Raw genomic sequence first — 12,002 nt, 5'->3', positions numbered from 1 at the left:
TTGGCAGGGATCGGATCCTCTGCTTTTATAAGGGGCAGACGCGGCAATGTCACAAGTGCGGGTCATTCAGACATTTTAGTATGTCATGCCCAGTATGGCAGTGTGGGAAGTGCGGGTCTAAGGAGCATCCTACGGAGTCTTGTGCATCTATTCGATGTAATTTGTGTGGGGGTCTGGGGCATGCATTCAGAGCTTGCCCTTGGGCCTCCCATAACGGGGAAGAGGAGGACATGGGAGGGGGTGGTCCAGTTCAGAGGGAGGGGGGAGGGGATATAGGGCAAGAGCAGGTTTCCAGGGTGGGGGGGAAGGGGCTGCAGAGGGACAGGGAGTGGGAGGTGGGGGGGTTGGGGAAAGGGCGGAAGCGTCAGGAAGGGGCAGATGAGGGTTGGACGTGGGTGTCAAAAAAACAACGGAAGGGGACAGGGGTTCGGGAGGAAGGGGGAGGGGGGCAGGAATGGGGATAGAAGTAGAGAACAGATTTAGGGGATTGGAAGATGAGGGAGGGGGTGAGGAACTGGCAGGAGAGGATGGGGTGAGCCGGCAGGATGGGTTGGAAAGCATGGCAGAGGCTGAAAAGGGAACAGCGGGTAAAAGGAAGAAGAAGAAGAGGGAGAAGGCTTTGAGGGACGAAGAGGAGGAAATGGTAGTGGAGGAGTTCGGGGAGGTGGGGGGCGGATTGGGGGGCTGAAGGGAGGGTGGGGGAGAAAAGGAGGGTAGGACAGGAGGCAGTGATGAAAGGAAAGAGAGGGGAGGGAGGATAGGCTGGAGGCAGGATTGACGGAGAGGGTCGAAGAAGGGGCAGAAGGGGCAGGAGAGGGGACAGGGGGGGAGGGGTGGAGGGTCGCTGGACGACTCCCAAGGAGGGAGGAAGGTGGGCGAAGAAAAGAGGAAGAAGGGGAGGAAGAAAGTAAGGAAAGGGGGAGGGCTTTTTGAGCTAGGGGTCCGGGATTGGGCGGAGGAGGAAGGGGAGGGGGAAGGGGAAGGGGAAGGGATCCCTGGAGGTAGTATGGAGCAGAGGGAAGGTAGCCAGGAGGGCGGGGGATATGGAACGGCACAATGATGGCGGGACTGCTGTTAACATTCGCCACACTTAATGTGGCTAGTGTCGCCTCCCAGAGGGCGAGATGCTTGGCGTTCGATGGCCTCTCTGCCATGGTGGTGGACTGTTTTCTTTTGCAGGAGACCAGGCTGCGAACGCTGGAGGAGGTTTGGCGGGCAAATCAGGCCTGGAGATGGGGGCCCTCTATTTGGGGTCTGGCAGGGGAACGGTATGGGGGGATAGGCATCCTCTTCAAAACCTTTAAAGTAGAGATCCAGAGAGTGGTGGAGCTGGGAATTGGGAGGTGTCTGGTGTTAGATGTGAGATTGCGGGGGGTGGCTTTGCGGGTGATTAACATCTACGGGCCGCAAAGCAAACGGGGAAGGGCGGCACTGTTTGGGAAAATTCGGCCGTACCTTTACACCTCACGGCAGCTGGTGTGTGGCGGGGGGGGGGGGGGTTTTAACACAATCCTGAGGAAGGAGGATGGGGGGGGAGGGCGGCGCAAGTAGGTTACGATGGTGTACCGCTAGCAGGGATCATGAAGGGAGCGGGATTGGTGGATGCGCACATAGAGTTTGGTGGTGGAACGCAGGGTTTCACTTTTACCCGGGGCACTTGTAGAAGTAGAATCGACCGGTTTTTAGTTCGGGGAGGGACGTGTGGGAAGGCACCAGGGCGTGTGGGAAGGCACCAAGGGTGGTAGATGGTGCTGGTCGAGCTGGGGGGAGGGGGGATGCACGGATTGGGGAAAGGATTGTGGCATTTAAATCAGAAATGGTTGAAGGAGGGGGTGTTGTACCAGGAGTATCTGGAATTTCTGACAGACCAGGTATCCATTCAGGGTGTCTTCCCTTCCCTAGGGGACTGGTGGGAAGTTTTGAAACACCGCACCAGGGGGTTCTTTCTCCGTCAGGCGAGGAGGCAGGGGAGGGAGGTCACCCGGCTAGGAACTGCTCTGAGGAAGCGAAGGGACAATTTGATTTCCTGGGGAGGGAGGACATTGAGACCTTGCAGCAGGAGGTGGAACGGGTACAATACAATCGGTACTCTTCCCTCGTCTATGAGCGGGACTTCGGGAAGCTGCTCAGCCCGAACCCGTATGACTACTGTAAGGAAAGAAGGGAGAGGAGGGTGGTAGAGGGGCTAAGGGATGAGGAGGGGACGCTCCAGCAGTCTAGGGAAGGTATCTTGCAGGTGGTGGGGACCCACTTTGGGCGGGTCTTTTTGGACCAACGGTTGGGGGAGGAGGCCATGGCGAGGTACATTGAGGAAACCCCAGGGGTGGGTAAGGGGGGGCCTCATCTTCGGGCCTTGCTGCGGCCGTGGATGCTGCGGGAGGTACAGGAGGCCATCGGGGCCTTGCGGCGCAGGATGACATCGGGGCCGGGCAGACTCCCGGCAGAGTTCTACCAGCGGTTTAGGGATCAGTTGGCGCCGGTCTTGTTGGCAATCTGGGAGGCGGCACGAACAGGGGGATCCTTGCCTGAGTCGATGGGGGCATCAGATTTGGTCCTCCTTGGCAAAGGCAAGGACCCCCAGGATGTGGCAAATTGGCGGCCGATTGCACTTCTGAACACCGACCGGAAGATCTTCGCTCACATGCTCCTTGCCCGCATGCGGAAGATCTCAGGGAAGTGCTGGCGGCCCCACAGGGGTGTGGGGTCCCGGGAAGGGGGTGCTGGAGGCAGTGGCCTGGGTGAGGGAGGGCCTGGAACGTAGTCGAGTGGGAGAGGGCAGGCTGGTCGTGGCCTTGGACCAGGACAAGGCTTTCGATCGAGTGCAGTGGGGCTTTTTATGGAAGGTCCTAGACCACTATGGATTCCCGGGAGAATGGATCACGCAACTGCAGTTATTGTATGCGGGGGCACGATTCTTTCCCCTGGAGGGGGGCGGAGGTGGGGATCTCGGCGGGGGTGCGGCAGGGGTGCCCGTTGAGCCCCCTGCTGTACGCTTTCGCCATTGATCCCCTGTGAGGAGGCTGGAAAGGGGGGGGAGGACGGGCTCAAAGGGGTGGAGGTAGGCAAAGGGAATGTGTTGCGAGTCATCGCCTATGCGGACAATGTCACCGTCTGGGTGGCGGATCGCAGGGAGGGGAGGAGGCTGCGGGAGACCCTTGCAGAATACGCCCAGGCTTCGGGGTCTCGGGTAAACCTGGGCAAGAGCACCAGCTTGTGGGTGGGGCCGGAGGGACGGCGGTTTAATTTAGGGGGTGGGTTCCCAGATGGGATAGAGAAAATGAGGGTTTTGGGAGTGTATTTTGGGGGAGGGGATTACGGGCGGGAGAATTGGGAACAAAGGATAGCGGAAGCGAGGGAGAAGGTGGACCGCTGGAAGGGGTGGCGGATGCCCATGGAGTACCGAGTCCAGTTGCTGAAGAGCCAGGTGGTCCCCATGTTCCTCTTCCTGAGCTGCATCTGTCTCCTGCCGGAACGCTGTTTCACGGCAATTTACAGCGTGTTCTTTCAACTCCTGTGGGGGAACAGGATGAACCTGGTTAGACGTAATATTACTTACCGGTCACGGGAGGAAATGGTAAACCCGGTCTTGCTATTCTCCTCCTTCTTCATCCAGTTTAACCTGGGGAGGGCAGGGGGTCCGGATGCCCCAGGATGGGTACACAGTGTTGACCAGTGGTGGGAGGGATTTGATGGGTCCTTGGTTGGGGTGAGGTAGGGTGGGACGGTTGCGGAAAGGTTTCCCGTAGGGGGTAGGCTACTAGAAATCCTTGGTAAAGCTGGTTCGGCTGTGGGACATTACATGGGAGGAAGCTAGGGCAGGGCAGAGGGAGATCTGGGTGGAGCGGGTTCGCTCCCTACGCGTCTCCTCTCCCCTGGCTCTTAGGGATGCTCCAGAGCCCGTGCTCAGGCAGGGCCTGCGTTTTATTTCGTCCAAACGCATCCCACACAAGTACAGGGACATTGCCTGGCTGTCCCTACATGGCAGGTTGTATGTTAGGGCAAACCTTCGGTGTAGGAGCCAGCAGGACCGAGACTGCCCGAGGGGGGAGTGTGCTGGCCGGCTGGAGACCATGGACCATTTCCTGAGGGAGTGTCCATTCTCCGTAGCGGTTTGCCGGAGAGCGGCTGCCTTGCTGGCCATCCCCAGCTTTACGTCCTACACCTACGCGGACTGGGTGTATGGGAGGCAGGGGGAGACGGGGTGGCTAGAGCCAGGTACCGCCTTTCTAATCTCAGTTATCATCAGATACTGCCTATGGATGGCTCGCTGCGGAGTGTCCCTGGGCCAGGAGTGCAGGTCTGCTAAGCAGGTCTCCTGGGACGTTGTCCGAGCTGTCCAGTAAGTGGCCCGATGGGAACGGGTGGAGGTGGGGGTAAAGACCTTTGGGGTTTGGTGGAAGCGTGTACGCTTGAAGTTGAGTTGAATGTTTGGGGGGGGGTTGGGGGGGACTGTTTTTTGTGTAAATTTGCATTTTTGTATAAAAGTATAGAGGGGCTGGCTTTATAACTGCACAATGTAATGTATTGAATTTTGATTTTCCGCTTTCATTTAATAAAGGAATTCTCCAGTCTGCCCAACAAGATAACTCATATGTGCTACTTTTTGTGTATACCTTACCTTGATTTCTATCTGTCTTTTTCAGGGCACAGACCATATAAGTCTGCCCAGCACTAGCCCCGCCTCCCAACCACCAGCCACTTGATTTGTATCTGTCTTTTTCAGGGCACAGACCGAATAAGTCTGCCCAGCACTAGCTCCGCCTCTGCCATCCAATCTCCGCTAAGCTCCTGAGGATCCCTTCCTTCCGAACAGGATTCCTTTATGTTTATCCCACGCATGTTTGAATTCTGTTACCATTTTCATCTCCACCACCTCCCGCGGGAGGGCATTCCAAGCATCCACCACTCTCTCCATGAAAAAATACTTCCTGACATTTTTCTTGAGTCTGCCCCCCTTCAATCTCATTTCATGTCCTCTCGTTTTAGCACCTTCCCATCTCCGGAAAAGGTTTGTTTGCGGATTAATACCTTTCAAATATTTGAACGTCTGTATCATATCACCCCTGTTTCTCCTTTTCTCCAGGGTATACATGTTCAGGTCAGCAAGTCTCTCCTCATACGTCTTGTAACGGAAATCCCATACCATTCTCGTAGCTTTTCTTTGCACCGCTTCAATTCTTTTTACATCCTTAGCAAGATACGGCCTCTAAAACTGAACACAATACTCCAGGTGGGGCCTCACCAACGACTTATACAGGGGCATTAAATCCTCTTTTCTTCTGCTGGTCACACCTCTCTCTATACAGCCTAGCAACCTTCTAGTTACGGCCACCGCCTTGTCACACTGTTTTGTCGCCTTCAGATCCTCAGATACTATCACCCCAAGATCCCTCTCCTCGTCCGTACCTGTCAGACTCTCACCGCCTAACACATACGTCTCCCGTGATAGGAAACAGAGTTAAATGGTCACTATTCGCAATGGAGAAGGGTAGTTAGCGGGGTCTCTCAGGGATCTGTGCTGGGATCGTTGCTTTTTAACATTTTCATAAATGACCTGGAGATGGGGGTAACTAGCGAGGTTATCAAAGTTGCTGATGACACAAAGTTGTTCAAGGTCATCAAATCGCGGAAAGATTGTGAAAAGTTGCAGGAAGATCTTGCGAGACTAGGAGACTGGCAGGGCTGTGCCTAGGGTCTCTGGCGCCCCCCCCCCCCTGCATACTATCAGTTGCCCCCCCCCCCCCCATGTGGCACAAGATGCAAAGGAAATAGGAGCTGAAAGATGGAGTGCATCTTTGTGGGATTGCTCAACAAATAGATCACAAATAATTTTTTATGATTTTTAACTGAAAATGATCGCTCACCACTTGCCACGCTGACAGGAATTGTCAGCAATATTCTTAGAAACAAATTGCTATACATTGCAAAATAAGATAGCAGATGTAAATTCTCAAAGTGGACATATTCCAAACGCTAAAATGAAAATAAAATGATTTTTTTCTAACTTTGTTGTCTGGTGACTTTCTTTTTCTGATCATGCTGGCCCAGTACCTGATTCTGCTGCTATCTGTCCTCTTAACTCCGTTTCCAGAGCTTCCTTTCCATTTATTTCTTTACTTTCCTCCTTTCTTGCTCTATATCCATTTCCAGCAATTTCTCCTCTCTCCCTGGGTCCTGCCCTCCCATCCATGTCCATCCTTGTCCCTCTCTGCCCTTCCCTCCTCCATCCATAGCCAGCAATTCTCCTCTCTCCCCTCCCCTCCATTTCCAGTAATTTCTCCTCTCCCTGGGCCCTGTCCTCCCATCCATGTCCATCCTTGTCCCTCTCTGCCCTTCCCTCCTCCATCCATAGCCAGCAATTCTTCTCTCTCCCCTCCCCTCCATTTCCAGCAATTTGTCCTCTCCCTGGGCCCTGCCCTCCCATCCATGTCCATCCTTGTCCCTCTCTGCCATTCCCTCCTCCATCCATAGCCAGCAATCCTCCTCTCTCCCCTCCCCTCCATTTCCAGCAATTTGTCCTCTCCCTGGGCCCTGCCCTCCCATCCATGCCTTTCTGCCCTTCCCTTACCTCAGCTCCGTGCCTTGGGGTCTTTAAATCTTTTACCTCCGGTCGCAGCAACATCAGTGAAAGCGCTGCCGACGTCTCCGTTCCCTTCGCGCTCGTTGGTTCCCTCAGTGTCCCGCCTTCTTCTGACGTCAGAAGAAGGTGGGACACTGAGGGAACCAACGAGCGCGAAGGGAAGGGAGACGTCAACAGCGCTTTCACTGACACTGCTGCGACCGTTGAGCCTCGGAGGTAAAAGGTTTAAAGGCCTCGGCGGCGCAGAGCTCAGGTAAGCGGTGAGGGTAAGCACCGCGGCGGCGCACTTCAGAGGTCGGCGCCCCCCTGCGGTGCTTACCCCGCTTACCGTATTGGTACAGCCCTAGAGCCTGGGCGTCTAAATGGCAGATGACGTTTAATGTGAGCAAGTGCAAAGTGATGCATGTGGGAAAGAGGAACCCAAACTATAGCTAAGATATGCAAGGTTCAGCGTTAGGAATCACGGAACAAGAAAGGGACCTGGGAGTCATCATTGATGATACATTGAAATCTTCTGCTCAGTGTGCTGCTGCAGCTAAGAAAGCAAATAGAATGTTAGATATTATTAGGAAAGGGATGAAAAACAAAAATGAGATATTATAATGCCACTATATCGGTCCATGGTGCGACCGCACCTAGAGTATTGTGCTCAATTCTGGTCGCCGCACCTCAAAAATATATAATGGAATTAGAAAAGGTGCAGAGAAGGGTGACAAAGATGATTAAGGGGATGGGACGACTTTCCTATGAGGAAAGGCTAAAGCAGCTGGAGCTCTTCAGCTTGGAGAAAAGGCGACTGAGGGGTGATATGATAAAGGCATATAAAATAATGAATGGAGCCTCTGTTTACACTTTCCAAAAATACTAGGACAAGGGGGCATGCAATGAAGCTGGAGTGCAGTAAGTTTAAAACAAATAAGAGGAAACTTTTCTTTAATCAGCGCGTAATTCGACTCTGGAATTCGTTCCTGGAGAATGTGGTTAAAGCGGTTAGCTTAGCAGAGTTTAAGAAAGGTTTGGACGGCTTCCTGAAGGAAAAGGCCATTGAATGTTATAAATGGACATAGTGATAAATCCACTATTCCTGGGACAAGCAGTACAAAATGCTTTGCTCCGTGGATCTTGTCGGGTGATTGTGACCTGGATGGGCCACTGTCGGAGACAGGGTGCTAGGCTAGATGGACCTTTGGTCTGTCCCAGTGTGGCGATGCTTATGTCGTATGCCTAACTTTATCCAAGAACACATTAATCTTACTGCATTTTTTCCTTTATTGGTTCTCAGTTCCAGCCATAAACATGACCGAGAATGGCTTGGAGTGCCCAGCTTGCTATATTAAAGGATCTTATGAATGCACTGAAGTTGGAACTATCAAATGTATTGGGAATCAGGAACAATGCCTTGAATATTCTGGCGAATCGAGGAGGCCAGGTATGTCAGGGTATGGTATAATGAAACACTCACTCAATCCCTACAGTTTCACATCTATCAGAGCATGTTTGAAAAATAGTCTGACATGCAACCATTTCCATTTGTGGGACAAATGCAACCTTTTTTTTTACACCTAAATCCTCTCAGATTGGGCAAGATATTGAGATGATAGGTTTTATGGGTCCAAGAACTCAAAACAAGGGAAAAAAATTAATATTGATGTTTCCATGTAATGAAGACAATTCTACCCAGTTAAATCATGGTAAGCAGGCCATCCATGGATTTACAGTGGCAAATAATTGCACAGTACCACTGAAAATCCTGTGTGACCACTGTGGCCAATTAGTGCCACAGTGACCCAGAGGTGGAGTCAAAGCAGTGCTGGGATTTAATTGATAGCAGAGATATTCAATCCACTAACAGAATAAGTACAACAAGGGTCCCCAGTAAATCCAGGGAGTGGATTGGGGTGATCTTCCAGGGGGCTTCATAGGGATTTAATGTTGCCAGGAGGTGTCAAGTGGGGGGGGGGGATGTACTTACTGGGAGACGCAGACCACCGGGGGAGGAATGGATGTGATATTGGATAGCCAGAAACCATAATTGAGGAGGACAAAATATTGGGGAGGTTGATGGGAAGGGGATGGCTGTCGGTTTTGGCACATGCTTAGAGGCAGGTTTAAATGTTGATGTGCATGTTGATATTGTAGGCCTGCTGTGACCACTCCCTCTCCCAGGGACAACTTAGCCATTGCACTAGGTGAGCAATGGCTCAAGATGCTGGTGATAAAAGGCACCTAAATCCCCAGCCTTGACATCACTGCCAGTGCCTCATCTGGTCCAAAAGTTGTGTTTTCTCCCCTCCCCCTCCTTTCAGGTCCATCATCTCTCTCCTCTTCCCTCCCCATTGCCTTAGTCTTTCTCTACCTCTCTCCCCTCCGCTCTCCATGGGTCCAGCATTACTTCCTGTGGGTTGCTGGCAACAGAAATGGAAACAGACAACCTCTAGCTAGCCCTTGGATCTTCCTTCTGCTGCATCCTGACAATACCCGAGTTTGATTTTTCCTTGCCATCCTCAGGGCACAGATCGTACAAGTCTGCCCAGCACTGTTCTTGTAAAACCTGCTATTTATAGGTGGGGATGCTTCTGTAATAAGGGACTTTCTGTATAACATGTAAAATTAAGAAATGGATAAACATTAGGAATTATATAATTTATAAAACATAAATTTAAAAAATAAATATTAAGAAAATGGAACATGCATGTTGAAAATAAGAAAATACTAAGTAATTATAACTGCAGAAAAAAAAAGCTATTTCATGTCACCATGATTTGTTTTTAATGATTCATTTATAAAGTTACCCGCATAGTGGATGAAGATCACTGCTACAGATATAGCTACTGGAAATGTATATTCAGTGCCATTGAATATACATATTTTTAAGTGCTCTAAGATTTTTTTTAAATATAGTGAATCCTGGATCCAGTAGCATAGCCAAGAGTGAGGCCAGGCCCACCCACTTTGGGCTCAGGCCCACCCAGTAGCAGCACACCTATGATGTAGTTGGCAGGGCTCCCCAAGCCCCACCAGCTAAAAACTCACAACTGTCCCTCCTGCATACCTTGTAAATGGCAGATCTTTGCCTGAAGCGATAAGTGACTGATACATACTATTCACACCGGCCCCACAGCCTTACCTCTGATGTATTCCCACCTATGCAGAAACAGGAAGTTGCATCAGAGGGAAGGCTGTGGGGCCAGCATGAGCAGAGTGTATTAGTTGCTGCTCGCTGCCGGTGAAAGTCTGCTATTTAAAAGGTATGCGGGGGAGGGGGATGTTTGAAAGACCGTATGGCATGCAGGCGAGAGAGGGAGAGACCAAATCACTTGTGGGACAGGGCGAAGTTCTGCTCACTCATCTTGGGCCCAGACCCACCCAAAATTGGGTGTCTGGCTACACCCCTGCCTGGATCCAAATATTGATCCGTATCTATTCATATCAATCACTTTCATAGACTTCAAAGGTGTTCTGCCCATTCAGTGCCTGACATGAATGGCTTTCAGCTAAACCAGAGTACAGAACATCACTATAAGTATTCTTGAACCAAAATCTTCTTTAATGCAGTAATCAAATAAGGAAAAAATGACTTACAGTTCAGATGTGCTAGACAATAGTTTTTGCCTTGCAAACTGGGAGTCTGTTCTCAGCCCTCTTTCTATGCAAGAGATAAGCTGGGAGCAATTCAGCAATATGTTGAAAGAGATGTTTTACATACTTTTATACTTGTAAAATCTTGATTGCGTGTCAGTGGTTTAAAAAGAGGGTAATACAGCAAAGTACAGCATAGGCTAGGTCATTTTATCAAACTAATACCTATTTACTCAGGTAGAAAACTTTGAAAATTGTCCTCTTTTACAAGAAGGACTCAGAACAGCAATGATTTCTCTGTGATTTCTCTCTCTATACAGGTGCTCCGTTTGAAAAATATGAGTATAAAGGATGTGCGACAACTGGAGCCTGTGATTTTGGGCCGTCAGTGTTAAAAGGGTTCACCTACCGTAAAAATCTCAAATTCACCTGTATGTAGCTCAGAAAGAAGCATCTCTGCAATCTCATGTCTTGATCAGAGGCTGTGTTTCCTTCCACTTTGCAATTGCTATGAATATTATAGGCCATGTTCACTACTATGTCCAGCTCCCAGCCATGGATTAAGTCACAGTCCCTGAACACTGAACACTTCTTTCAAATACAGAATGTGCTACTATAGAGCTTTCTACAGCTTTACCTTAAATCTGTGAGTCAAGTGCAAGAAACAGGAAATATACAAATGAAAAGAATAAAATATTTATTGTAATCATTTATCCTTAGCATTCTATGCTACTGTAAAGTCTGCTAATAAAGAAGATTCTAAGCATGATCTAAGTACTAATGCCACTATTGGGCTCATTTTCGAAAGAGAAGGATGTCCATCTTTTGACATAAATCGGAAGATGGATGTCCTTCTCCCAGGGATGTCCAAATCGGTATAATCGAAACCCGATTTAGGACATCTCCAACTGCACTCCATCGCAAAGACGGCCAAAGTTCAAGGGGGCATGTCGGAGGCGTAGCGAAGGTGGGACTTCGGCGTACTTAACACTTTGACATCTTTGACCCATAATCAAAAAAATCAAGGACATCCCTGACGAACACTTGGACGTTTTCACCCGGGGGTTCCTCATATACAATTCTTATATTGTTACCCAACTCCCAGTGTAGCTTGTCACTTTATTTATACAATCTTTAAGGAATATTTAGATGTAGGATCTATCAGATAACCATGTCACCACCATTCAGGCTATAATATGAGCCAGGCATTTTTTTATGGTGGGCATGTACTCCTCATTGATCCATAATTTTAATATTCTTAAACTTTCAATCATTGACTTGACTCAATATATTAATCAAAATTGCACTTAGCTGAAGTGAAGTATCACTATATTTTCTTCTATTTTTTCTGTTTAAAAAGTTAGTCATCTCGGAGACATCTGATCCGACATGAAATCATGTTTCGCATTTAATGCTGTATCAAGGTACGTCTCCTTAATCAAAGCTGGAAGCATATCCATTGCTCTTTCTGTGTTTCAAAATGGCCACGGCATTTAAATAGCTAGAACGCCATGGCCATTTTGAAACACAGAAAGAGCAACGGATATGTTTCCAGCTTTGATTGAGGAGACCTCCCGTTACTCCCCCAGTGGTCACTAACCCCCTCCCACCCTCAAAAAACATCTTTAAAAATATTTCATGCCAGCCTCTATGCCATTCTCAGATGTCATACTCAGGTCCATGAAAGCGCAAACAGATCCTGGGAGCAGTTTTAGTGGGTACTGCAGTGCACTTCAGACAGGTGGACCCAGGCCCATATCCTCCCTACCTGTTACATTTGTGGATGAAACAGCAAGCCCTCCACAACCCACTGTACCCACATCTAGGTTCCCCCCTTCACCCG

The 12,002-nt window shown here is 49.8% G+C and overlaps 1 protein-coding gene across 1 annotated transcript in view; it reads left to right on the top strand.

The window, feature by feature from the left end:
* Positions 1-10,834, top strand: part of LOC115476299 (phospholipase A2 inhibitor and Ly6/PLAUR domain-containing protein-like) — a 40,086-nt gene extending 29,252 nt beyond the window's left edge. Inside the window, exons 4-5 of the mRNA XM_030212591.1 lie at positions 7,863-8,009; positions 10,480-10,834. Coding sequence (XP_030068451.1) covers positions 7,863-8,009; positions 10,480-10,598 — 266 coding nt within the window. The 3' untranslated portion in view covers positions 10,599-10,834. The remainder of the gene's footprint in view (positions 1-7,862; positions 8,010-10,479) is intronic.
* The last annotated feature ends 1,168 nt before the right edge of the window (positions 10,835-12,002 follow it).

This window comes from Microcaecilia unicolor, chromosome 8 (genome assembly GCF_901765095.1).
Source record: "Microcaecilia unicolor chromosome 8, aMicUni1.1, whole genome shotgun sequence".
NCBI lineage: Eukaryota > Metazoa > Chordata > Amphibia > Gymnophiona > Siphonopidae > Microcaecilia > Microcaecilia unicolor.
This window is presented reverse-complemented; position numbering and strand designations above follow the sequence as displayed.